This window comes from Mus caroli, unplaced genomic scaffold (genome assembly GCF_978045245.1).
Source record: "Mus caroli unplaced genomic scaffold, Mus_caroli_1 scaffold_1, whole genome shotgun sequence".
Taxonomy (NCBI): Eukaryota; Metazoa; Chordata; class Mammalia; order Rodentia; family Muridae; genus Mus; species Mus caroli.
In genome coordinates this window covers 54,744,963-54,769,866 of record NW_028227256.1, presented here as the reverse complement: position 1 = coordinate 54,769,866, position 24,904 = coordinate 54,744,963, and the positions used below count along the sequence as shown (strand labels likewise).

At 43.5% G+C, this 24,904-nt stretch overlaps 1 protein-coding gene across 8 annotated transcripts in view; it reads right to left on the bottom strand.

Moving 5' to 3' along the window:
• Positions 1-24,904, bottom strand: part of Spats2l (spermatogenesis associated serine rich 2 like) — a 179,999-nt gene that overhangs the window by 93,098 nt on the left and 61,997 nt on the right. For 7 of the 8 annotated variants that reach the window (XM_029481286.2, XM_029481241.2, XM_021157675.2 and 4 more), the window contains one exon: positions 4,541-4,601. In XM_029481286.2, coding sequence (XP_029337146.1) covers positions 4,541-4,601 — 61 coding nt within the window. Of the gene's footprint in view, positions 1-4,540; positions 4,602-15,066; positions 15,446-24,904 lie in introns of those variants that run through there. The other variant, XM_021157685.3, reaches the window with a different exon arrangement.

Below are 24,904 nucleotides of genomic sequence, written 5' to 3'. Positions count from 1 at the left end.
AAGATAAAAAAATGAGAAAATGCCAGTGAACAGTTACTTCCAACCACAAGACTTTTGGTTGACCAAACATTTTCTTCTGCTGTCCATCTTCAATCAGGCTTGCTTTGGGGATCTATTCCGTGAGCAGTTACTACCTAGCAACCTCATTTGTTATCATGACTTGCCAGGGACCACAGTGCTTGCTCACCACCTTCTAAAGCTGATTCTTTCCTGCAGAAGCACATGTAGTCAACCCAAGCAACCCAACTAAGCTCCCATTTCTAGAAGCAATTTAAAGCATGCTTTAATAGCAATGGATATGAGAAAATGAGCTGACATTTCCATTAACCTCCATACCGGTTTTTTTTTTTTCAAGAAGCCTGGAGATTTGCTAACATTTCATAAATGGGATTTCATAAGTCTAAAGAACTTAGCTATTCAACTACTTGTGTTCACTCATCTGTTATCCATCCACTTACCCAACTCTAACTCGGGGGCCAACTATAGGTCAAATCCAAGAATGTAAGACACACTCCTTAGTCTTAGCACAGGGACACAGACAACTAAGGCCCTTGTTACATGCAGTAAGCTGTGATGAAAGATGCAGAGTCCCTTTGAGGAAGCACAGGGAGAGAGAAAGAGATGTCTGAAAGTGTTCCTGAGTGGGAGTGGAGTGAGGCTCAGGTCCTGAAGAAAGATGTCTTATACAGGATCCTGCCTTTGCAATGGGTTGGAGGCAAAGATGTTCAAGGCCACAGTGGCTGGGCTGAAGGGCACATGTCTCCCCATGGGGAAGAGACAGGGGTAGATGAAAGTAAGGAAGAAAGAAGACAGGACTGATCAAGAAGATGTATGCCATACTGAGGAAACAGAACTATTTGAATTTTTATTTTCCAATTGAAATCCTTACAGTTATAATCCAACACTACGAAGTTATTTTGAAATAAAATGTCACAAGTATCTATTACAAGTTTTATTTTCCCTGAATATTAAACATTATTAGCTTCTTTTCTGGACTAAAAAAAAAACTGCAAGAAGACAAGAGTTATTTCTTCAAAGTACTTGGCTTCTATTCAACCCACCCTGTTGGGTCACGAGAGATGGACAAAGATCTCATCCTGTTAAATCTTGCTTTACAACAGAAAAGTTAGTTGTTTCCTTGTTTGTGAATTTATTTGTTTTGTAGATGTGCATGTGTGTGTGTGTGTGTGTGTGTGTGTGCATGTGTATGCACAAGCCAGTGGCCCACCCTGTGTGTTGTCATTTCTCAAGGGCTTCTATCTTGTTTTTTGGGGGGCTGTCTCTCAGTGGCCCTGGAGTTCAGTGATTTGGTGAGGCTGGCCAGTAAGTTCCAGGGATTTACTGGTTTCTGCCTTCCCACTGCTGTGGTAACAAGCTTGGTCACCAAACCTGCCTTTGAAATGAGTGCTATTCCACCTCAGATCCTCATGCTTGCCCAGCAAGCCCTGTACTGACTGAGCTGTCTCCTGAGCCAGCTCCTAACATGAGACTTTCTTTTTAAAAAAAAATTCCACAGTTGTTGACTAGATAATGTATCAACACCACTAGAAATCTTCTCATTAATCTACAAAAGCTTGTAACTTAAGACCAAGACAGTTATTATTACTCTTAATATTCAAAACTGAAACGCCATTGCCTTGTGTGACAGATTGAGAAACAAACTAATCATAAAAGGCCACACAAGCTAATAACTAAAGGAAATAAGTATACTGAAATAAATCAAACTGAAACTATATATGATCAGAATTTCTGTTGTTTATTCTGGCTTATTTGATGGAGTTGAGAAGTCTATTAACTTTTGACAGGGAGGGTGGAATTCACTAATTGAGTTAGCAGGCTTTGCTCTCACTGTCATGCAGATTCACAACATTTACAACCCAAACAGTGCCCTTTCCCAAAATGATGCCAACATTTTGATGAGTTATTCAAGTGGAGTAGCAAAACACCCACTGTTCTTATCCCTCCTCGAGTGGACACCCCACAGCCCTGGACAGTCACTGTTCTGACGCCCGAGCTAACAGATGGCACCTTCATGCTGACCCTCCATGCTGTGTGCCCACACAGACCAGCTTGTCTCCTCTCTTCTGCATAAGACAACCTAATCCTGCCTGCTCGGCCTCCGGTGGTGTTCTGACCACCAGCTGCACTCTGCGGGGACCATTTGCTATAGATCTGGTTCTGTAGAGGGCTTTACATTCTGTAGCTTGACTGGAGAAGGCTGCATCCATCTACCAACAGATGACTGAAAAGGAGCCAGTCTGTGGCCAGTACTAGGAAGTCCACCCCAGCCTTTCAAACTGGGGAGCATAAATTCTCATTTAAATAAAGGGACTCTATGAAGGCTCATTATCAAGGAGCTGCAGCTTTCTGCTATTGTTTATTCAATGATCAATATGCTAAAACATCTGAATATTAAAATAACCTGTGGAATACATGAGAATATAATGGATAGAGATTCTACATCGATTAAGACACCACACAAAACTACAAAGAAATTCTACATTAAGTTTTATTTTTCTGGTCTCCTTTGGTAGCGCTTGTGGTTTTCTGTTCACTGGTGGGAACTCTGAGAAACAGGGAAAAGGGAGTGGGCTTCAGAACCAGACACGGCAAAGTCTAACTTTGACAAAGTCAAGAGTGACCTCAAGCCTCAATGTCCCCATTAAAGAGGATGTCACTGAATAGACATATAAGCATGGATTACAGTTGCCTGAAAACATGTCCAACCGATCCACGCTCCTGCCTGCATCTTCCTGTTAGCTGGCCTCTGCCTGTGGAAGAGAGCCCTACACAGCTCTAACATGGTTGAAACCTGTTGGCACACAAACACCTTCAGCAGTCTAGTGAGGCCTGAGGTCCTTCTCAGGACAATGTGCTAACATTCATGACAGACAATATGTATCATTACAAAGGAAATAGCTCCTATTGAGATAAAGGCCAATACCAATAACAAGAAACAAAAGAAAACAAAGCATGCTACACTATCCCCTGCAACATCTCTATCAACACCTCAGATAGCACAATCTATCATCAGGGTGTAGAATGGCAGTTGTTTTGAAATGATGACGGACAAGTTACACACCAGGATGCTGGGAACACATTATGGCTTCCAGTGATGTGAGTCACAGTCTTGCTACTGTGGGGTTTTCACATTGCATGCTTGAAGGAATTGTTAATTTCTCCTCGATGTGACTGATGATAAAATGGACCTTTATATTAGAAGACTAAACCGTTTCCATCCAGGTACATGGAGTCCTCCATTCCACCTGATTCCCTGAAGGTTAATGGCTGAGGTGAAGTGGCACCCTCTGGCCTTTGTTTCCATTCCCTCTGCCCATCACCCTCAGGTCCACGATGGCTACTGGTTTTCCAAACACATTCCCTCTGTGCATTTGAAGCACGTACTTTTGCTTTTTTTAAATACAGGATTCTCTACTCTCAGATCTTTACCTGGTTGTTTCTATCCCATCAACTTTCTTTCAGTTCTCACATGACCTCTCAAAGAGCTCTTGGGACATCCTCATGTAAAATAGTCACCTCTCTACCTCCATCCCACCAAAACACACCTGATGTGTTGTCAAAGCTGCTGTCCTGGTCTGAAATGGCTGTGCTCATTTATATGTTACTGTATTTATTTTGGCTTCTCCACCCTAAATGAACAGGTGCTTCACCTGGGTGCTTAGTGTCATTAGCACTGGCATCCAGTTAGGAAGAAAACTGCAAGGACTTCACAAATATCATTCCTCTCAGCATGCATTCTATGTTTTTAGTATGGTAGGGATACAAAGAAAGCAATGAGGAGAAAATACCCACAGTCAAGTACATGGCAGTCCAGTGAGTCTGGGATACCTCTAGAGAAGGAGTCAGGGCTGACAGAGGTTCCTGGCCAGGCTCTCATGAGCATGTATGAGTCCCTTAGTCTCTGTTGCCATGGAGCAGGTTGGGTAGGTTTATCTCCATGGGCTATATGATTCAAGGCCGTTAGGACTCAATACTACAATGTATTTATTAATACACAGATGGCAAGAGAATGATATTGACAGAAAGTCAAATAAGCTTTCCAGACTGGTAAGGGATGCGAATGTTGATCAGTTCATAACAAATGATAAAGATGGAAGGGGGAGGAGGAGGGGTAGGGGTAGGAGTAGGGGTAGGGGTAAGGGTAGGGGGAGTTCTGTATCATGAACTCTCAAGGTTGAAGGACCTAAAAGGCCACCTGAAACTACCACAAGATGGTTGGAGAAGCAGTCGCACACTCAAGTTCTTAGATGCTGCCTACGTGCTATGTGAACCAAGCCACATGGCTCACCTGTGCTGTTGTTCAGTTTCTGCCTCTGCATCATGGAAATTATGGTAAAAATGAGAAAATAGATGTATTGTGCTTATCACACATTCCACAGATATTATATCAATGCAACAGACTTTCTATGCATCTCTGCAAACCATTTTTCCCTTTTTCCATTATAATCAAGTTTTTACCAGCAGGGATTATATTAACTAGTCTGCAGTTTCTGAGAGTTAACATACAGTAAGACCTTACCTTCTCTTTGACGTTCACATGAGTGTTGAGTTCAGCCATCTTCCTTCTAGGGGTATAAGCCCTATAAAGAAGGGATAAAAGAAATGGTTAATGCTTCAAAGATGATCTCCAAAGTGTCCTGTTGTGGTTTGAGCGAGAATAGCCCCCCACAGGCTCATATATCTGAGTGATTAGTCTCCAGATGGTGAAACTGTTTAAGAAGGTATGGCTTTGTTGAAGAAGTTGTATCACTAGGATTGGGATTTAAGCTTTCAAAAACCAATATCGTTCCTAGTTTTCTCTCCCTTTCCCTCTCTCTCCCTCTGTCTCTCTTTGTCCCTCTTCCTCTGTCTTTCTCTCCCTCTCTCTCCTTTTCTCCCTCTGTCTCTCTCTCCCTCTGTCTCTCTCCCTCTGTGTTTCTCTCCCTCTGTCTCCTGTCTCTCTTCCTCTGTCTCTCTCTCTCCCTTTCTCCCTCTGTCTCTCTCTCCCCCTCCCTCTCTCCCTCTGTCTCCCTCTCCATTTCTCCCTCTGTCTCTCTCTGTCTCCCTCTCTCTCTGTCTCCCTCTCTCCCTCTGTCTCTTTCTGTCTCTCTCCCTCTGTCTTTCTTTCCTTCTCTCCCTCTCCCTCTCCCTCTCCCTCTCCCTCTCCCTCTCCCTCTCCCTCTCCCTCTCCCTCTCCCTCTCCCTCTCCCTCTCTCCCTCTGTCTCTCTCTCTCTCCCTCTGTCTTTCTCTCCCTCTCTCTCCCTATGTCTCTCTGTCTCTCTGTCTCTCTGTCTCTCTGTCCTCCCTCACTCCTCCAGCTTGAGATCATATATAAGCTCCCAGGTTCTGCTTTGGCGACATGCCTGCCTGCCTGCTACCATGCTCCTCACCATGATGATCATCAACTCACCCACAATAAACTCTTTCTTCTATTAGTTGTCTTGGTCATGGTGTCTTAGCACAGCAACAAAGAGTATCCAAGACATTCCCCCTACTGACATGGTAAACCATTCCATTCAGCCCTGATTGTAAGTATGATCTTAGAATGGAGAAATACTTTCCAGTTCAACATTTCACTCAGGTGTGTTCTAAAAGCATGCTATAGTAACTCTGGAAGGCAATACATGTCTATCTTTTTATCCATACTGTATTAACACAGAAAATGGCACAGAGAGATTGGAATGAACCCTAACTATGTTTCTTCTTATTATGAAAAAGAGAAGAACGGGAAGTAGTCAAAAACTGAAATTATACCAATTTCAAATAAGCATGCTTATGGCATTCCTCATGGTACCATCAGCTGCCTTAGTTACTCTCACGTATGTGTTAGGTCTTTTGAGCACAGGTGGGCAGTACTACAGAATGAGCCATCAAAAAGTGGCTGCAACTGTCTACCTAAGATACAGTATTCTTTCTTTTCCTTCTATGCAGAATGCTTTTATCTTAGCGTGGGCATTTCTTTTCTGTCAACTTCATCTTAGCTCAAGTTTCTTTTTTTTCTGAGAAGGAGCTTTCCTGACAGCTACAGTTGGCACCACCCTGGCCTGCTCTCCATTGGCACACTTAGCAATACACTGCAAACAACTGGGATACGTGTGTGCTCTCACCACATCTTCTTCTTCTTTTTTTTATTACATATTTTCCTCAATTACATTTCCAATGCTATCCCAAAAGTCCCCCATACCCGCCCCCCACTTCCCTACCCACCCATTCCCATTCTTTTGGCCCTGGCATTCCCCTGTATTGGGGCATATAAAGTTTGCAAGTCCAATGGGCCTCTCTTTCCAGTGATGGCCGACTTGGCCATCTTTCGATACATATGCAGCTAGAGACAAGAGCTCCGGGGTACTGGTTAGTTCATCATGTTGTTCCAACTATAGGGTTGCAGATCCCTTTAGCTCCTTGGGTACTTTCTCTAGCTTCTCCATTGGGAGCCCTGTGATCCATCCAATAGCTGAGAGTGAGCATCCACTTCTGTGTTTGTTTGGCCCCGGCATAGTTTCACAAGAGAGAACTATATCTGGGTCCTTTCAGCAAAATCTTGCTAGTGTATGCAATGGTGTCAGCGTTTGGAAGCTGATTATGGGATGGATCCCTGGCTATGGCAGTCTCTAGATGGTCCATCCTTTCATCACAGCTCCAAACTTTGTCTCTGTAACTCCTTCCATGGGTTTTTTGTTCCCACTTCTAAGAAGGGGCACAGTGCCCACACTGGTCTTCATTCTTCTTGAGTTTCATGCATTTAGCAAATTGTATCTTATATCTTGGGTATCCTAAGTTTTGGGCTAATATCCACTTATCAATGAATACATATTGTGTGAGTTCCTTTGTGATTGTGTTACCTCACTCAAGATGATGCCCTCCAGGTCCATCCATTTGGCTAGGAATTGCATAAATTCATTCTTTTTAATAGCTGAGTAGTACTCCATTGTGTAAATGTACCATAATTTCTGTATCCATTCCTCTGTTGAGGGACATCTGGGTTCTTTCCAGCTTCTGGCTATTATAAATAAGGCTGCTATGAACATAGTGGAGCATGTGTCCTTTTTACCGGTTGGGACATCTTCTGGATATATGCCCAGGAGAGGTATTGCTGGATCCTCCGGTAGTACTATGTCCAATTTTCTGAGGAACCGCCAGACTGATTTCCAGAATCACCACATCTTCTGAACACTGTGAGTGCCCCATCTCCAGTCTCAGTGGACCCTGGACACTGCTCGCCATCTTTCTCCTCCTAACACCAGGCCTGCACCTTTGCTGTCTGTGGAGGAGCTCCATTTTGAGCTCTGTGTCCCTAACAGCAATCAGGGGGAGTTTCCTTTCTCCTATTTGGCCAAAATCTTTGACGATTATTGTTGAAAACATATCTTAGGTCTTTAATAGTTTTGATCTTTTTGAGATATAGGAGAAATGAGTTAAATTCAGTGACAGATTTGTCCAGAAGTTAGCATCGAGTCATTCATTCTCTGAATATATACAGCCTGTGTGCATGGCTTTTTTGTCAATCAAGAACCAAGGAAACACTTTCTTGTGTTCTTTCTGACTTTTGGCATCAAGCATCCCTACTTCCAGAGAAGACACATGTATAACACTCTTTGCAAAAATGTTTTTGATTTCTTCCACTTTCTTTTAAACCTAGGTCTTAAGTAAAATATAAATTTTGATTTAATACCTTTTGCCAGTTTTTGGATGAAAGCTTGACAATATCCATTGTAGACCCTATCATCACTTCAATTATTCTCAAATAGGAATCTGTTTAGACATATTATCAAATTCTGGAAACAATCAGGTTTTATTTTTAGAACTTTCCAAAGAGTGCTGCCAACTGACATGTGCATTTGGGCATGCTAGCCAGAGGTCCTGCACACTCCCTCCCGGGAAGGCGGTTCTCGCAACTTGCTTCACACAGACAGCCACCCCACTGAAAAATACCTCTTACCTCTTTCGTTTGGCAAATGCTATGCCCCCAAAGTTGGCATGAGGGAGACAGCAAATGTACTAGCTGGCAAATCAGACTTCCACTCTTTTCTGGCTTACTCCTGCCCTTGAATGGTTCCAGGAAACAATTATTCTCTGGTTGTCTCTAACAATGAACAGGGAAGCTGTGCAGGGATTTTCTGATTATAGCCATGGAAAGTGAAACCTTCATCGGCACTAGGCCTGCAAGACATCTACAGAGAGGGCACTTAGCAGACACCAGTTTGGTTGTCTTATCTAGATGGAAGTTCTGGCATTACGTAAACATCACTGGTTACCTAGCTTTTTTTGGGTGTGTGACTGTGTACATATGGGCAGGTCACTAAGACATACACATACAGAGCTACGCAGGAAGTGAATGGTGACACCTGCTTTGGTGTCATTTGATAGGAAAAGCCTGTGAGCCAGAGCTACGCCAGCTGGCTTTTCTCGACACATCTACTTTTACCATTATAGACCTGTGAAACCTGATGGAAGAGGTTTCGCTTTGTTTTGGCATCTGGGCTTTAAAGTTTAGATTTGATATGTAGCATTTTCTAAAGCTGAAGAGTTATAATCCGCAGGGGAGCCAGGGAGAGATCCCAGTGAACAGATATTCCTAAGTTCTAAGAAAGTGGCACCAGTGCTGATGGTAAGATATGTTCACAAGATAAAGCTCGTGCATGACACCAACACACACACACACACACACACACACACACACACACACACACACTCCTACTTGGCAATTTCTCTGCTCACTGACCTTACAGTACAACTCAACAGAGGCTCTTCTTAAGTACTAATGCCAGTAGGATTATGTTTTTCCATGAAAGGCAATACTGGCTACAAATGTGGATTGGGGCTATGTAGGCTTCTCAGATGTGAAGACAGGAATAATGGTAGGAGCTGGTCCTCACCCCGGCCCTGTGTGAAGGGCTTCCCCTGCAGGGTCTTCTTTCTGTGTAGATTCTAGTGTCCCTTCCAAACCACATCTTTCTGTTGTGGTTTGGAAGGGACATATATCTGCTGGTATACACTAGAAGGTTGGGAAATTGCCCAGATCTCCAATTATAGAAACTAATTGAAGGGCTTCAAGCTAAACAGATCAAAATTTTACTTTGCCTTTAAAAATTATGAGTTAAGTCGCTAGCTATGAAGTTGGGTTCTACTGATCAGGACAGCCGCTAGGGGCACCACCATGGGCTGGCGAGGGAGAACTTCGGCTTCACGCTCACACACACACACACACACACACACACACACACACACACACACACACACACGAGTGTTTGCGCCTTTCAGTTGGTGCTGTCCTGCCTGGTGTTCAGAAGCACACTTGGCCTCTGCAATGCTTCGTGCACCATGGGAACAGACTCATTCCTATCCCCTGTGAGGATGAACTGTGTCGTGGCCCTCAGCTTTTGAGACTCTGTTTCCTGCTATGAACTGCATCTGACCAGTCAGTCTCATTTAATCTCAGCCTTGTTTACTCTCGATAGTAAGAGGACCATGCCCTCCAAGAGACCCATTTTTACCAGCTTGCCTATGACAAAGGCAGCATCCAACCATGGGAACCAACAGCCCACAAGCTGCAGACAGAAGCCTTCAGTGTTGAATTGGTCCTTTGGTGAGTCTTTAGAGACAAAAGGTCTCCCAATTCCTCTAATCCTTGCTTGGTTATGACACCTGGTAGAGTATTATGGATCAATGTGATGCATGATTCATTCCTTAACATTTGTTGATCACAAGAGCTTCAAGTCTACAAGGCAGAGAGAACTCTGAATTCTTCAAAGAAAAAACTCTCACCTGGTTTCTAATTTTTATTAGCACTTGAAGCTATTCTTGGAACAGACAGTGTTACTGGGGTCTAACTGTAGGCTTGTACCACATATGGCACTGGTCAATGGTGAGCTACATACAGGTTGGCATATGACACACATGTGATCTGTGGAAGAGGCTGCACAATCTAGACATGTGTACATGTACTCCATGATGCTTGTACAACAATGAAGTTGCCTAAAGATTTTTCCTCAGCATTGGTGTTCTGAGACATAACAACTGTACTCTAGTCTATGAAACCGTGTTCCTGGTCAGTCTATCAGCCAGCACAAAGACGCCCCAAAATCTAAATGCTGTTATTCACGTAGCGTTTCAAAAGCTTAGTTAATGTTTTAAGATTTTTTTTCTTAAAATTATAACTTGGATAATCATATATTTTAGTATATACCCTAGACAAAAATAAAGATCACGGAAGTTGTAAAAAACTTATTAGGCAAAGACATCAGTCACAAAGGAAAGAATTCACCACTTTAATATATCATCTCTAGACTCCTCCAGAGTAAAATTAATAAAACATAAATATGGTTAACACGGACCACTTCAGGCATGAAGTTCTATCAAACTGAAGTACCCGCTGAGTGATGTCCTTACTTAGCATGTGTTAATGCCATTCTGAAACCTGCGAGCTTCTAAACAAAAGGAAACATTTTTATGAGAAATAAAGCAGGGTAGTAGGAATCCTGACAAATATATTTACCTTAGCATTTCTAATTGGCATAATACAATGAAGTTTCCTGGGTATGTCAATGTGATCAATTGCCTACTCCCAAGTTCACATATTTGTGTTTCTCCTGCAGTCATGGAAACAGGAAAACTTCCAAGAGTGGCCTGAGATGCCTGCCTGATTAGCATTTGCCCTGGCTCTCTGTGGAGGCCCTGATGGGACATGGTTTCACTTTTGTTTCTCTGGAACCCAGGATGGCTCTCAGGTTTAGTTTCTTGTTCTCAGGAATTACATCACACTGTCTGAAGTGGCCTTGGAGAACCAGAGGTAGCCAAGAGAGAAACTTAAGAAAACGATCTTAATGACTGCTACTGAGGCACAATTTGTAAAAAAACATAACAATCAGACTGTTTATCTGGGGATATTGCTAGAGTAATAAGTTATCATTGTGAGTGGACAGTAAGTGTCCTAACTTCATGATGGCACAGGGCAGAGACCCTTCAGGTGTCTTGCCTAATGACCAGAAACTCCTCAACTGAGGTATTTGGAAAAGAGAGGTTTGCGTGGTCCAGAGGAGCTGAGGTTGTGATTAAAAAACAACTTCTCTCCAGCTCAATGCCCCATATAGCTACTCTGGAATGTGCTAGAAATATAAAATAGTTCCAGGAATTTACAGACTTAACACAAAAAGAATGTAAACTGTCTCATTCATATTTTTATATTGCCTGTATGTTAAAATAATAAAATAGATAAGTTAAAGCATAGTACCCAATTTTTAAATCCATTCCTTTTATTTATATATTTTCTTTAGCATGTCTACTACAGAATTCAAAATCGTGTTTGTGGGCATGCATTATGTTCTACTGCAAAGAACTGTACCAGAGCAGTGGTTCTTGGGGATGGGGGTTCCCCAAGGAACATCCTCACCACTGAGGAGTTGTTAGAAATGCAAATAGTCTGCCACATGGTAGACTGGGTAACTTAGGAGCTGGGCTGAAGGAGAAGGAAGGTGGCAATCAGGGTTTCAGCCAGGCTCATGGTCAGAGCCCACCCACTAAGACCAGAGTCTCCACCCCACAGAAGCCTGGATGGATAAACAGGGTTATTTCCTACGAACTGAAGCGTGGTGCTTCTGCTAAGGTTATCAATATCAATTAGCACACTTACAGAGAGCTCGTAATGTGTCAGGCACTCTGCTACATCTAGACCCAAGTCATTTGGTTTTTGGGTTTTTTTTTTTTTAATTTTAATTCATCCCTCTTAACTTCGAGGTAGAAACTAGAACTCTTTTCATTCTATACTTGTGAGCACTGAGCACAAAGAGACTAAGTCAAAAACCTGCAAAAAGTTAAGAGGACCGAGACTCAAACCGAGCCCTGCTGCCTCAGCCCACAGTAACTGTCAGAGTTCGGGGACTCTGAACTATCGTAGCAACAGTCTTGAAGGTCCCACTTTTTGCCAAAAGAATGTCCACCGGTCTTCCTGAATAGGAACATCTTAAGAGACATCTGCAGTTTTTCTTAGTTCAGGGCATGCTATTACCTTTGGAAGACTGACTCATTTCATCTTCCACCTGACATCCATTATCCCAGAGCGACATGCAGTAGGAGTAGATAGGAAAAGGAGCCGGGGAGCTGAGGAAGCCGCACTTGTCTGTAAAGGATGCCTTTCATCCTGACAGGGCCTCATGTAGGCCTGGCATGTGAGCCTCAGGTCTCTGAGTGCGGAGAAAAGGTGGATGTATTCAATGACCTTTACAGTCCTTTGTAGCTCCTGGGCACTGCAAGTCAGAAAAGGCACCCGGAGTTGATGGGGACTCTCAGAGTGGCAGGAAGCTGACCATTCCCCTGCAGAAAGGGCACGGGCTTGATGTAGCAGGCTACTTCTCTATGTAGATCACCTTCCAACTAGTTCAGAGACTCACTGTCCAGTCTTCCATGCACAGTGGGGCTCTTGCATGCCAACCGAGGAGGAAAATACTTATTCTTTTGTGAAGTGGAGAGTTTCTCTGCATTTACTACCAGAACGTTCCTCTTGCCTGAACTTCTCTCTGGTGCTCTGGGCCAGTGTCACCTATCTGCCCTTATTAATTATTGAGGTCTCAGATTTACAATTCCATGGGTTCTTTTTTTTTTTTTAAGTTCTCATGCTTTTAAGATTGCCTATAGAGCCCTGTTCCTTAGAGGAAATTCTCTTTGTTAAGAATGAGGATATACAAACAACGAGACAGCATGGTGACAGAAATATGAATTTTGTAGGGCAGTACTTACTTGGACATTTTTGTTTAATTTAGAGGAAAAAAACCCTCAAGGTTGCATTTTTATTCAAAGACACTTCAATGTACTCAACCCACTGTTAGCACAGCTTCACTGAATAGCATTTTAAGGGCAAATGTCAGGAAAAAAATGTTCACATTTAAAAGCTTTGGCTCAGCCTCTTTTGAAAAGCAGGGTTAGCCTTTCCTTTAGAAATGTCTCTGCCTACTAAATTCTTTGTGGGGGGAAGAAAGAAAATTGAATGTTTTATTTAAACAGGTCATTAACAGTCAATACTTATTTGAAAAGGCCTGCTTTCAGAGGCAGATAAAAGCCTCCAATCACTTAGAATATCACTTGAGCGGATCTAGGGCAGGATGTGCCGATGCGAATTTCAGACCTTTCTGGGAGAAATGTCTTCACCAACAGACAGGTGCGCATGTGGGCAGGAGGGTCCTGTGCCTCTGAGTTCCCCGTGGACACGGTGTGGACAGGTGCTCATATAGAAGCAGGGTCCTGTGCCTCTGAGCACCCGTGGACATGGCGTAGACAAGATATGTCAGGGCAAATACAGAGCACCCTACATGACAGGCCCATTTTGATTTTCCCCTTTTGCTAATAGTCCCAGCACATGCTTATGAGTGGAGATTAACCATTTTTGCATAATGTGCCAAAGCATCCATCCCCCCCCCCCCCTGGCTGAGCGCAAGGGGGAGCTACAAAGCAGAGGACAGTGGAGATCAATGGGGTGATCCCAGCTGGTGCAGGCTCTGAGCTGAGGCTGCACATACTCTTTGAGTTCTATTAACATTCATCTGTGGCATGGGTTTTCCATTTAATTTAAAATATTTTGATTTCACAGGTCTTTGATGGCTAGAGAATATAAATAAATGCCTCTCTCCAAAAGTGACCTGACACTGGCTCCTATAAAGCCCCACTTTCGATGTCTAGGCTTTAAAACAAACTCGTTTCCATAGAGATGCGGGGTGACCTGGACCTTGTACAAGCAGCCACTTGTTTCAGGATTTCAATTACACGGGGGTTCTTTTAAGATGCAGTGATGTAAACGCCAGTTATTAAAATAGGCTAGTCCTCAAAGATGCCTCTAGAAAGGCCAGTGTGGGAAGCAGAGAAGGGGATTCAGAAGAAACCTCCCCATTCCATCTCAAAGCAAGCCACAGGAACTGTGTCCACGTAGACCACACAGGTTTTCTTTTCCTTCCTTCCCATTGCCCACAGGACAAATACCAAATCCCAGAGGGCTTAAGACAAGAGCTTTACACAACTCTTTACCCTCCAGAGCCCAAAATCTTAGTACAAACTCTCCTCAAATGCTAAAAAAGAAACACAGAATGCTTTCCTTCCGTCCACCATTAACCACCTAGAGGGGCAGGCCTCGGAAAGGGCAAGGGTTTACCTTCTTTGTCTTTGACCATTCATTTAATACCAACAATGTATCAGGTCTCTGGAGGATGCTGGGAAGGCTCAAAGCTAACCCCGAGTGAATGCTTATCATCTTCCCTGAGAATTTTCTATGCATTTCCAGGTATTAATTAATTTTATCCTCACAACAGGCTTTATGCTAGACGAAGTTGTGTTCTTGTCAACTTCCTATTATAGAAACTGAGATGGAAGAACAGAGAGGCAAGGCACACAAGTAAGCAGCGCTGCTCAGTTGGGATTTGAACTTGGATCTCTGGTCCCAAAACTCCTGTTCTCCAAAGAGCTGACAGATTCAGTGATAAAAAGACTTGTGATCACACAAGCTCAGAAAAGAACCGGATGTGGGAATGGGAGAGGACACTGGAGTTGAAACTGTCACAATCACAGCTCTACAAGGAACAACTGTGGATTCCATCTGTACTAATGGTGAGGCCCACCCAGTCCGCTCACAGGTTTGCTGTTGCAGGTAGCAGGGCTGGGTGCTTTCTAAAGCTTTTTTCTAGTATCCACCCCAAAATATGGCATGGCTGTCCCAAAAGGAAACAGAAGACCCTTCACGAAATGTAGTGAACGCCTACAGGTACACAGCTAATTCAGGAAGGCTGGCTCAGTTGCTGCTGAACAAATTCTCAGTACAGAAACCATTGGTTATTCAGAGCATGTTTCAGTTTCAAAATCTCCTGTCCAACCAAGGCACAGTAGTACTTTTTCACATTTTTAAAAAATAAATATCAAAAGACCTTCTCAAAGCAGCAGAGAAATCCGTGTTCTTGAAATGTCTCAGGCAGCAGCTGGATTAGAGCTTGCTTCTGAGAACCAACCTGTCTCTCTTGGTCCTGCCCCCTCCCCCCCCATCCCCCCATCAGCTCTTCCTAAGCAGTCCCAATTAAACAGCCTTGACTTACTCTCAAGGTCTCTTGGTGTTCGGCTTCGGGCTGTCAGGCATAGATGAGTCCAGCTACTTGCTTCTTCATCAACAGTCAAACAGCCAATTCTGTTCCCCCACGGGCCACTTTATCAACTTTTGTTTACTGTGACCAGTAAGTCACCGCAATAGTGACAAGGTGGAGCCAGGACCCGGAGTAGCGGCAGGATCTTGGGTGTGTCTGATTAATCATCAATGGACTAGTCGCCTCGGACACCCAAGCCTGAGAGGGCCTCCCCTACTGAAGGCTTCCTTTCATAAAGTTGTCCAGTGTCTCTGTTTTCATGCCCATGCTACTGAATGCCCAGCTCTTCCTTCTTCTTACCCTGGGGATGTAGAGCCATAAAACTGAACCTGCAACCTTTACACTGACTGTGTAGAGGCTGAGAGCCAGTTCAGGCTGGGATGGCAGTCACCATTCCAAAGGTCAGTTCTAGGTAGGATTGTCTGCTAAGGGCATCTCATCTTCCCTGTGACACTAGGAACGGCTTGTTAATCAATGAGTCAACCGTTCTGGCACTATACTCAGAAGTAACCATTTCTAAATCCTGTGTCTGGTTCTAGACCCAAGTGAAAAATGTGTTAGTTAACCTAGACTTCAGTGATATCATGAAAAAGGGTCTTGTAGCCTCCCCTCCCCCAGCCTTAATGGTTCCACTGTTTACACCTGGATGGAGCTTGCCGGCTCAATCGTTCTGCCACGCCCACTGCTGGAACCTGCCGCTTTGCTGTTCTGAAGCCATCAAGTAGTCACCCTGCTACTGGACCCCAAGATTATTTGGTGGGAATCGGGCCCCTCCCCCTTCCTTCATAACCGAGTGCCGGAATAGTAAAAATTGAACCTTGAGCAGAGAGCTTTGTCTTGGTTCCTTCCTTATCTCGCGCAGCCCAGCCCCTCTTCTCTTCCAGGTTTCCAAAATGCCTTTCCAGGCTAGAACCCAGGCTGTGATCTGCTGGCCGACACAACAGGGTCAGATTCCTACTCTTGGCCAGTGAAAGACTAGTATAAGGAGCATGGCTGGGGGTAACCATTCGGAAGCTTCTTGTTGGGCCCATTTTTACCTGGGTCCATTCTATTCATGTTACCCAGTTTGCTGATTTGGTTTTCTTTAGAAAATTAAAATGATCTAAACGATCATCTAAATTATGAGCTAAAAACGATCTAAACTAAACCATCTAAATTATGAGCTAAAACCAATCTAAACTAAACGATTTAAACTGAACTCTGCAGTCTTTCTGATCAGGCTTTCCCTAGCATTACAGCTTACCAAGTTAACCACAAGTAGTGGGCACAGAAAGTCACTCTACCAGAAGGGCTACTGTCACCCTAGAGAGGAGCCACCACCAGAGGGGGTACTGTCACCCTAGAGAGGAGCCATACGTCTTTTCTGCTATAAAGATCCTTATGATACAAATAAGTAATACTGAACTCCAGCTCTGCCTCTGACTGAATGGTGGGGGTGAGCAGGTTATAATAATAATAGTTAGCAGATAGCTCACTGGGAGGTAAAGCAAGAGCAATAAATTCATATGTGTAAAGTGACTGCAGGAGTGCCTGGCACACAGAAAGCTCAATAAAAAACACTACAAAGGAATATAATTAGGTTCTGCAGTCTGTGCGTTCACTTTCCTGGGGCCCTCCTTTAACAGCTGAGAACCTCAGGCTCCTGACTCTATGGTCATGCACCGAGCCAGTGGTGGCACTGGCTCTCAATACCCAAGCTTCTGGTCACATATGTCCCTTGTGTGGCTCTACCCTTCCCGCCTTCCACTGAGGCTGCCTCCTGATCCAGACAGACTAGGACAACCCTAGAGAGGAGGAGGTGGGAACCCAAGGCAAGGCATTATTGCAGTATGCTAGCAGGCTATAAATGTCTACCCCCCCCCCCAGCGTTTTAAAAGCTCCAGCACCATCAAGTCCCCTAGTGCAATCCCTCATTTCGCAGACCACACCTCTTGTGCATACTTGTCCCATGGCTACTGATGTCAGCACTGTTTTAGTGACCAAGCTCTTAACTTTGGCTCTGTCTTTAGAGAACAACAAACAGATACCATGCAGGAAAAGCAAAGTCTAAGTAAAGACTGTAGGCTAAGTAGGGGACAGTCTGGGAATCACTTAATCTTCCAATTGATTTCAAGTCCTTGTATAAAGGTAGACACAAGAATGCATGAGGTTCGAGTACCACTGCAGCTAATAAAACTCACTCTGATCACCTTTGATATGCTCAAAATCCAAGAAGCTGTATTTAAAGTCTTAGGAAAACCTTTTTCAATTTCTAACAGTAATAAAAATAAATCTGTATCCTGAGTTATGGTATAATGAGAAAATTAGTAAATACTTACAAAGTGATACACATATATAAGACAGAGGCAGGGTTAATGGATTCCTCCTGAGAAGTCTGTTTCTTATCCTGTTTGCCCTTTGCCTGAGTGTGGAGTTTAACACCTGTCAGAAGCTGGGTAAACAAAAAGATGTGGGGAAGGAAGAAATATCGCCTTATGTCACTCTTCCTTTCTGCCCAGCCCTCAGTTTTCTATTTACAGTTTCTGACACTTAAGACTGGGATCTCTCTTACTCTCAGACTGGGTGGTAGTAGTGCATGCCTTTTATCTCAGCACTCAGGAGGCAGGGGCAGATCCATGAGTTCAAGGCCAGCCTGGTCAACAAAGTGAGACCCAGGACTGCCAAGGCTACACAGAGGAAACCGTGCATCCACAAAACCAAACCAAACCAAACCAAACCCAAAAAGACTGGACCCTGTCTTGACATGAACCTTAGAATCAGCATTGTCACATGTAGTAAGTATGAGCCACACCACAGGAGCCTCTCTATCCCCACCATTCTGTCAAACTGACACAGCTCCTGGTCACTCTGAGTGTCAAGGTCTAAGCATAAGGACCTCTGCGTTCCATGCCTCCCTTCCCGGACTCCACTGTGTTTCCAGGAAGCTCCCTTAGATTAAAATTTATCCATTCTTTGGAATGTTAGGGACAAAAGTCACTTACAGCCACTCAGTGCAAACACATTTAACCACGACCATCGCCATTACTCGCACATTACACGCACGTTTAACATCCGCACAACTGTGCACTTTTGCTGCTCTTGATGCTTCCGTGCCCTTCTGGGATCTTGGAAAGTTTTTCTCGCGGCCTGCCTTATTTACTTCCGACATTTCGGGGACAAAAGCTTAAAAGCACAGTCACGTTCTGTTCTCTTCTTTGTTCTGAGCTTGGCCTCCCCTGGGCCTCAGCTCACACTCGTGATGCTGAGCGATGGGACGCTCGTGATGGGCTATGAGCCTCAGCCATAGGTGGCTTCACTCCCGCCCCCAATCATATTTCTAAAGATTGAATGCATCAAAACCGGTTTTTGTACAGCACATCAAATATTGAACAGGTCTCTCAGCTAAATAGACCATATATTACTTTCCATCAGAAAACTTCGGTTAGTTACCTCAATCTACCTTAAAGCAATTCTGAGGTGTACATGTATTAGGTTTTGGTCACACGTTTGATGAAATAGATCCATCTTTCAGTCTCCATTCCATTTGTACCTGTTCTTGGCAGATTTGCAGGGGCAAGTAGTCAGGGGTGATGTTTTTACTAATGCTAAGACTTTCATCCTGAAACATGTCCACCATGCACCTCCTGCAAGTCCGACCCTGCTGTTGTTGGCTCGGTGTGTGCTCCTATACAATTTGCAACGTCTTTTTGCATAAGGATGTATGTTGTGTGGCGTGCAGATGTCACAACGATGATAAACTGGAAGATAACCAACCAACCACTAAACAAATCTCTATGAAAAGATATTTCTAGGGGTTGGGGAGAGGCGGTTTTAATTCAACTGGCTCTAGCCAGAAGGGCTTCAGGAAGAAGGACACCCTTTTTGTACTTCCTCGGGGCAGTATCAGCAAAGATGGAAAAGGCACTTTGAATGAGAGTGTCAAAGCAAAAGCTCTCTGGCAGAAACAAATGTGTCATGGGTTGAGACAGAAAGAAAACCTGCCTGCCTGCTAGTGTCCAGATGTCCACTGATAAATATTTATTGGTGATCTCCTGTGTGCCCCTATCAGATGCAGCTTACTTAACTGTAATGCAGTCCAGCTTTAAGGTTGGCTCACAGAGGGAGTTAAGACTATCAGGCAGCAAGCACTTACATGACACAAGACAGCAGTGTACAAGGTGTTAGGTGGCATGGTTTCAACTACCTGCTTGTGCCTAAGTGAAGGCCTGGTTTCATTTTGTCCTGTAGCCAACAGAGATCACTTGTCATTCCCACTTGCTTCTCCCTTATTGCTCATCATTTTTGGTTACAAAGCTCTGATGCCTCTATTTCCTGAAATGCTGAATTGAAAGCTAGACTTTTTTAGGTTACTGATTTCAATACGATGCCCCTGACTTTTTACTCTACCAGTTTACTGATGTTGTGTGCTTTAATCTAATATCACGGATCTCCGAAATGACATCTTTACAGCCATGTTTCACATGTGGAAAAGCAACATGTGATGTATTGCTGATGTGGGAAAGCCAAGCACAAGCCTTGGTTTTATCTGTACCTGGACTCACAGACTGGGAGCTGTCCTACAGTGAATGTGTAATTTACCACACTCAGGCTTGACAAAGAAGTAACCAGACACGGGAAGGACCTTCCTGCTCTGCTAAATGCTTCTCTCATGAGCACAAGGAGTATTAAATACGGGAAGTGCCTGAAATCTAATCTAGGTTTTCATCTATTTGTGAATGACTACCAACCAATCTTGGTTCCAATTTCATTTCAAGCTTTCAATGATACAGGCTTTGTTAGAATGAGGCCATTTTAAACTTGCCATTAAAAACAGAGTAGGGACCAAGGAAAGACTATAAAGATATTCAGTTCTCTCACTATTACAAGGTATCTGGAAGATCCTGAAGCCATGCTACACAATGGAAAAACATAAATTTGGCTCTGACAGTCCCCTTCAAACCTCTTGACAATCAGTCATTTGCTCTACAGAAACCTCTGGTGTCTGACAGGTCTCTCTTGCCTTCACAATACTGATAGTTACTGGCCATTTCCATCTATTCATCCATTCATTTATCCATTCACTAACCTTCAGCCAAGCACTTGTCTCTGCACCGAACATTGATCATTGTGCTAGGGATACAACAATGAATAAGGCAAACCCCCCTCCTCCACACTACACTGGGTGACCATTTCTATCTCACCAAACCCTTACAGTGCTCTCTACAAGATAATACTATTAGCTCTGTTTTATTGATGGGAACTAAGGCTTACATGTGAAAGCCAGGTCCCAAAACCTGTCTGCAGCAAAGCTATCATTAAACCTGGGAGTCACTCCCGTGCTGGCGACCATTCCATTGGTACATAGAGGTAACTGTCCAATATTAATCTAGGAGACCCATTATAATAAAGATAGTTTAGTATTTGAAAGCATTATGATCATAAATGGAATGTCTGGTTAAAAAAAAAAAAACAAAGTCAAAGAGGTAAGAAAAAAATGTTCTCAGGCTTTCTGTGAACTTTGACCTCGGATGCTCTTCCCGCTTCCTTCCTGTTGTATCTGGTATCTTTGAAAGAAAGAAAAGCTGCCCTGTGCTGACACGCAATGTGTCAGGCAGGGGCTGGTTAGCCATTCGAGGAAGATATTGGAAAGGGACTTGCTCACTTAGAGTTCATGAAGATGAGGAACTCTTGAATGTCTGGTGACCTCAGGGTCCCAGGGGAGGCAGCAGCATCCCTTTGAAGCCGCTTCTCAGTCTTTACCTGCAAAGTCTTTACCTTCCCATGAGGCATGGAAATATTCTCATCCTCAACTTTGCTGTGCTTTGTGTGAGCTTCAAATGAAAGCTGAAAGCCAGTCCCAGCCAGCTGATACCCAGGTGGTTACTCCCAGCCCTCAACCACTTCCTTTATGCTCTTTGCACCTGGATATGTGAGACAGCCGTGGAAAGAAGCCGCCCGTAGGTGGAGTCAAAAACGTCTCAGAAACCATGTCCTCCTAGAAAACAATTTGCGACTCAACCCTCTGAAACAAATATAAAGAAAACTGTCACCAGAGGATACAAAGCTTTCTGTCATACAGTTCTGCAGACGTTGGTTTGTTTTGTGGTCCAGCCCATCTCTCAACATCACTAGGACTCAACTTTCCTACAAGTTGGCGCGGCTTTGATCAGTGTGCATCCTTCACTAGTGTCACAGTGAGAAGAAGGCTACTGTCCACTCTTAGGGAATCCTGGAGTCTGCAAGGACCAAACAGGCCCTTTCTGCTCCACTTGTAAGTGAATTCCCTCCTCAGCATCCTCATTCAGTGGCCACCAAGGCCTTAGTCAGCAAATATAACCACAGTGGATTCCCTAAGCGTCCTAGGGAGCATCTTCTGTACGGGCAAGGCACTCTTGGTGACAGTTAACCACCTTGTAGCAATTCTCAGGCAACGTCACAGGCCTGCCTTCCATCCAGAGGTCCCAGCCTATCCGGAGGTCCCAGCACTCTGCCCAAACTCAGCTTATCTTAAATATGCTTCTTATATTCTAGTACAGAGTCATTCGGATAATAAAGGATCTTGGAACTAGAAAATATAAATCCTTAAATTATTTTTAATGTAATACGTTTCTTCTCATCAGACCTGTAGGTATTTCTTTTGAAGGGATCACCTCTTTCTTGTTCATTAACCCTATGTCTTTAACTTTCTTCAAAATGCTGCTTCAATATTCTGAAAGGCACAGTAGTGGTACTTACAGCCTGGGGGTAACCAACTTCAGGCCTGAGCAACAAGAGGGAATTCATGCCTGACAGTATAAATTTAGCCAACTGCCTGCATCTGGTGAAGCCATAGAGCCTAGATGAGAACTTACTACTCCAGTTTCTTAAACCAGTATTAATATCTAAATACTTATCCTTTAGCTCCCAGGAAAGTGCCTTCTCTCATCCCTCATCAAAGATGCTTCTTTGTGCAGCAAATGGAGATTATTATAGAAAGCTACAACTGGTCACAATGAAGAGATCAACTGGCCGTAGGATGCCCAGCCCCAGTTAATACATTCAGAACACAACCCCTGCACTGACAGCTCAGGGAACACGGTAGAAGATGGGGGAGAAGAGCTGTCAGAACTAGAGGGCCAGGATATCTGCTGCAAGGTAGGGTCTTCTTAACAAACATTTTTGAAGAGGACCTCAAATGGAGGTGGGGAAGATTATGATCAAGATATGCTATATGAGATTCTCAAAGAATTGATTAAAGCATACACTTAAAAAAATAAAGTGTAGCTTAAGATTGATTTTGTTGGCAATCATATCACTCTACTCACTGGCCATAATGATGCCACAGCCTAAATCTCCAAGACCTGTCCATGTCACGGACTCTTTACCTTGGCAGTTGACATTTTTGGTAATTTAAGTGCATGAGTTTATATTTGGCCCAAATTCATTTGGCATATATTTCAGGTCTATTAGGGTTCTTTTGGGGATCAGATCTATAACTTTCCACTTTAGTTGTCCATTTCACTCTGGTCATTCACAAGCTGAAGGATGTAATTTAAGTCCCTTACACCATTAAGTAGACAGCTTGGGCTTGGATCAAGTTTGTTACTTAGAAGCTGTCTAACCTTGAGGACATGAGCTGTTCTGATTTACTTCATTAGAAAGTGAGGACACAGGAGTGTCAATTGCACAGGACTGGCATGGAGACAAGAGGAGAGGGATCACAGGAAGCTGGGGACACAGGTTCAGTGACAGTCTGCTTCTGCCATTGTTTCTAATAGTTCACCATTTGCATCATTGATTAAAAAAAAAAAAAAAAAAAAAAACAGTCCACATCCACAAAGGCGTCCTCTGCAGCCATGCCGTCTCGGTCTGGGAGTCGATTTGCTGTTGCTATTCATCCCGTATACTGGCAGTATGGAATCCTGAGGTGTTGAGAAAATGACCTTGGTGAAAGTGTGCGTGCACCAATCTGCCACGTTTTCTTCATTTTTCATTTTAGTCCAGTTATTTTTACTCAGCAGGAGAATGCCTTAGTCCTCTTAACTTCCTCTGTGTGTCTAACAACCATCACGCTGATTTCCAAGTGCTCTCTGTCTTTATAATAATTCATAACATCTGGATGAAATTTTATATTCTCTCTTTTTGACCCACTCCACGCTTTGGATTTCTTTCTGAAATCCTCCCAGAAAACTGGCTGGGGTAGACCTGTGACAGGCATGCAAGGGGTACATCAGCACCAGCACGTTAACAGAAGCCCCCACCTGTGATGGGGGTCACATGCTAGCTGCTAAAAGGGCCTCAGATCCCATATATCCTTCATTCTCCTCAGTAGCCCCGTTAGTAGGCAAGAATGACAGGAGCTTTAAGGGGCAGAGGGGCTTCAGTCTTTTGTCTTTCTCACCCAAAGTCTTTGTCCCTTTTTTATTTTTTTCTCTACAACAATAAAACAAAATCCTGTAATAAGAAAATACAACAGAAACAGCATTCTAGTTCCTACAGAAACAGTATTGATGTCGTGATGTAACACACTTGATGTCACGTACATTCCATTTCCTGTATCTGGCTTATTTTGTCAACCTCATTTCCTGTAAGATAGTTCCTTGCCAGATTTTTAAATATCTATTGTTGTTTTAGAATTTCTTACATATCTTGGCACACCGGATCCCGTAGGTCACCTGATGGTATTCTGAGGGAATCTGCTGTCTCTGTGGTATTCCTTGCACACTTCTTTAAAGGCTCACTTTGGCTGTGAGTTAACACAACTGTGCCATTTGCAGCCATCCCTCCTCCTCCTCCTCCTCCTCCTCCTCCTCCTCCTCTTCCTCCTCCTCTTCCTCCTCCTCCTCCTCCTCCTCCTCTTCTTCTTCTTCTTCTTCTTCTTCTTCTTCTTCTTCTTCTTCTTCTTCTTCTTCTTCTTCTTCTTCTTCTTCTTCTTCTTCTAAATGACCATAGCTTGAATTCTGCTCATTCAAAGAATCACAGAATGCTAAACTTCTAGTGTGCATACGGTGTGAGGGTATGAGTCATCTCTGATGACTGGAACAGACCTCATGCGTATAGCATCAAAGGCTCATTGTTGTTTCTTGATTGGTTTTATACCATATAACTTAAGGGTTTCCGCTGTACTTTCTGTTGTATTTGTCAAGGAAGCAACAAACTGGTAATAGATACAGTGTTGCTGTTTGAAGCTTAAAGTTCCGCAGGGAACAGGATGGGAACAAGAACAATTGCGTGCAGCACAATGCTGGATTTGTCAGGACACGTTTGAGGAAGTTCTGGGGAGTACAGAAGGGCTTAATCTGAATATTAGGGGCTGAGTTTCTATTTCTCTTTTAGCCTTTCAAGCTCTAAGAGCCTATCTCCTGCTTCTCTGAAACACTTGGGCTGTATCCATCATCTGGTTCATGGTTATCACAAAAGCTAAAAGCTAAACTGATGGCTAGACACCCAGTGCGTATTTATTGAATAAATGGATAAAACTTCCTCTACCAGCCAATCTTTTTTTGGTTAAAATTAGATCCAAATAGCAGCTTCCTTCATTTCCTTTCCTTTCCTAGAGATGAAAATGTCAGAGAGGCAAATTGGTATCTGGGACCCTGTTTTCATTTAAACAGGAATAAGACTTGGAGCAGGTGTCCAAGTAGCTTAAGTCTTTCATTACTCTGACTTATTACCCCTTTGCCATTTTTGTATGCTATATCAAGAAGTAAATTCTCCAATGCTTGGTATGGCTGAAGAGTCTAAAGTTCGTTTATTCACTCAAAACCTCTTATTGAGCATTTACTAAGCATGAAGGGCGGTTCTGGGCGTGGTGATTTTTTCTTCCTTTTTACTT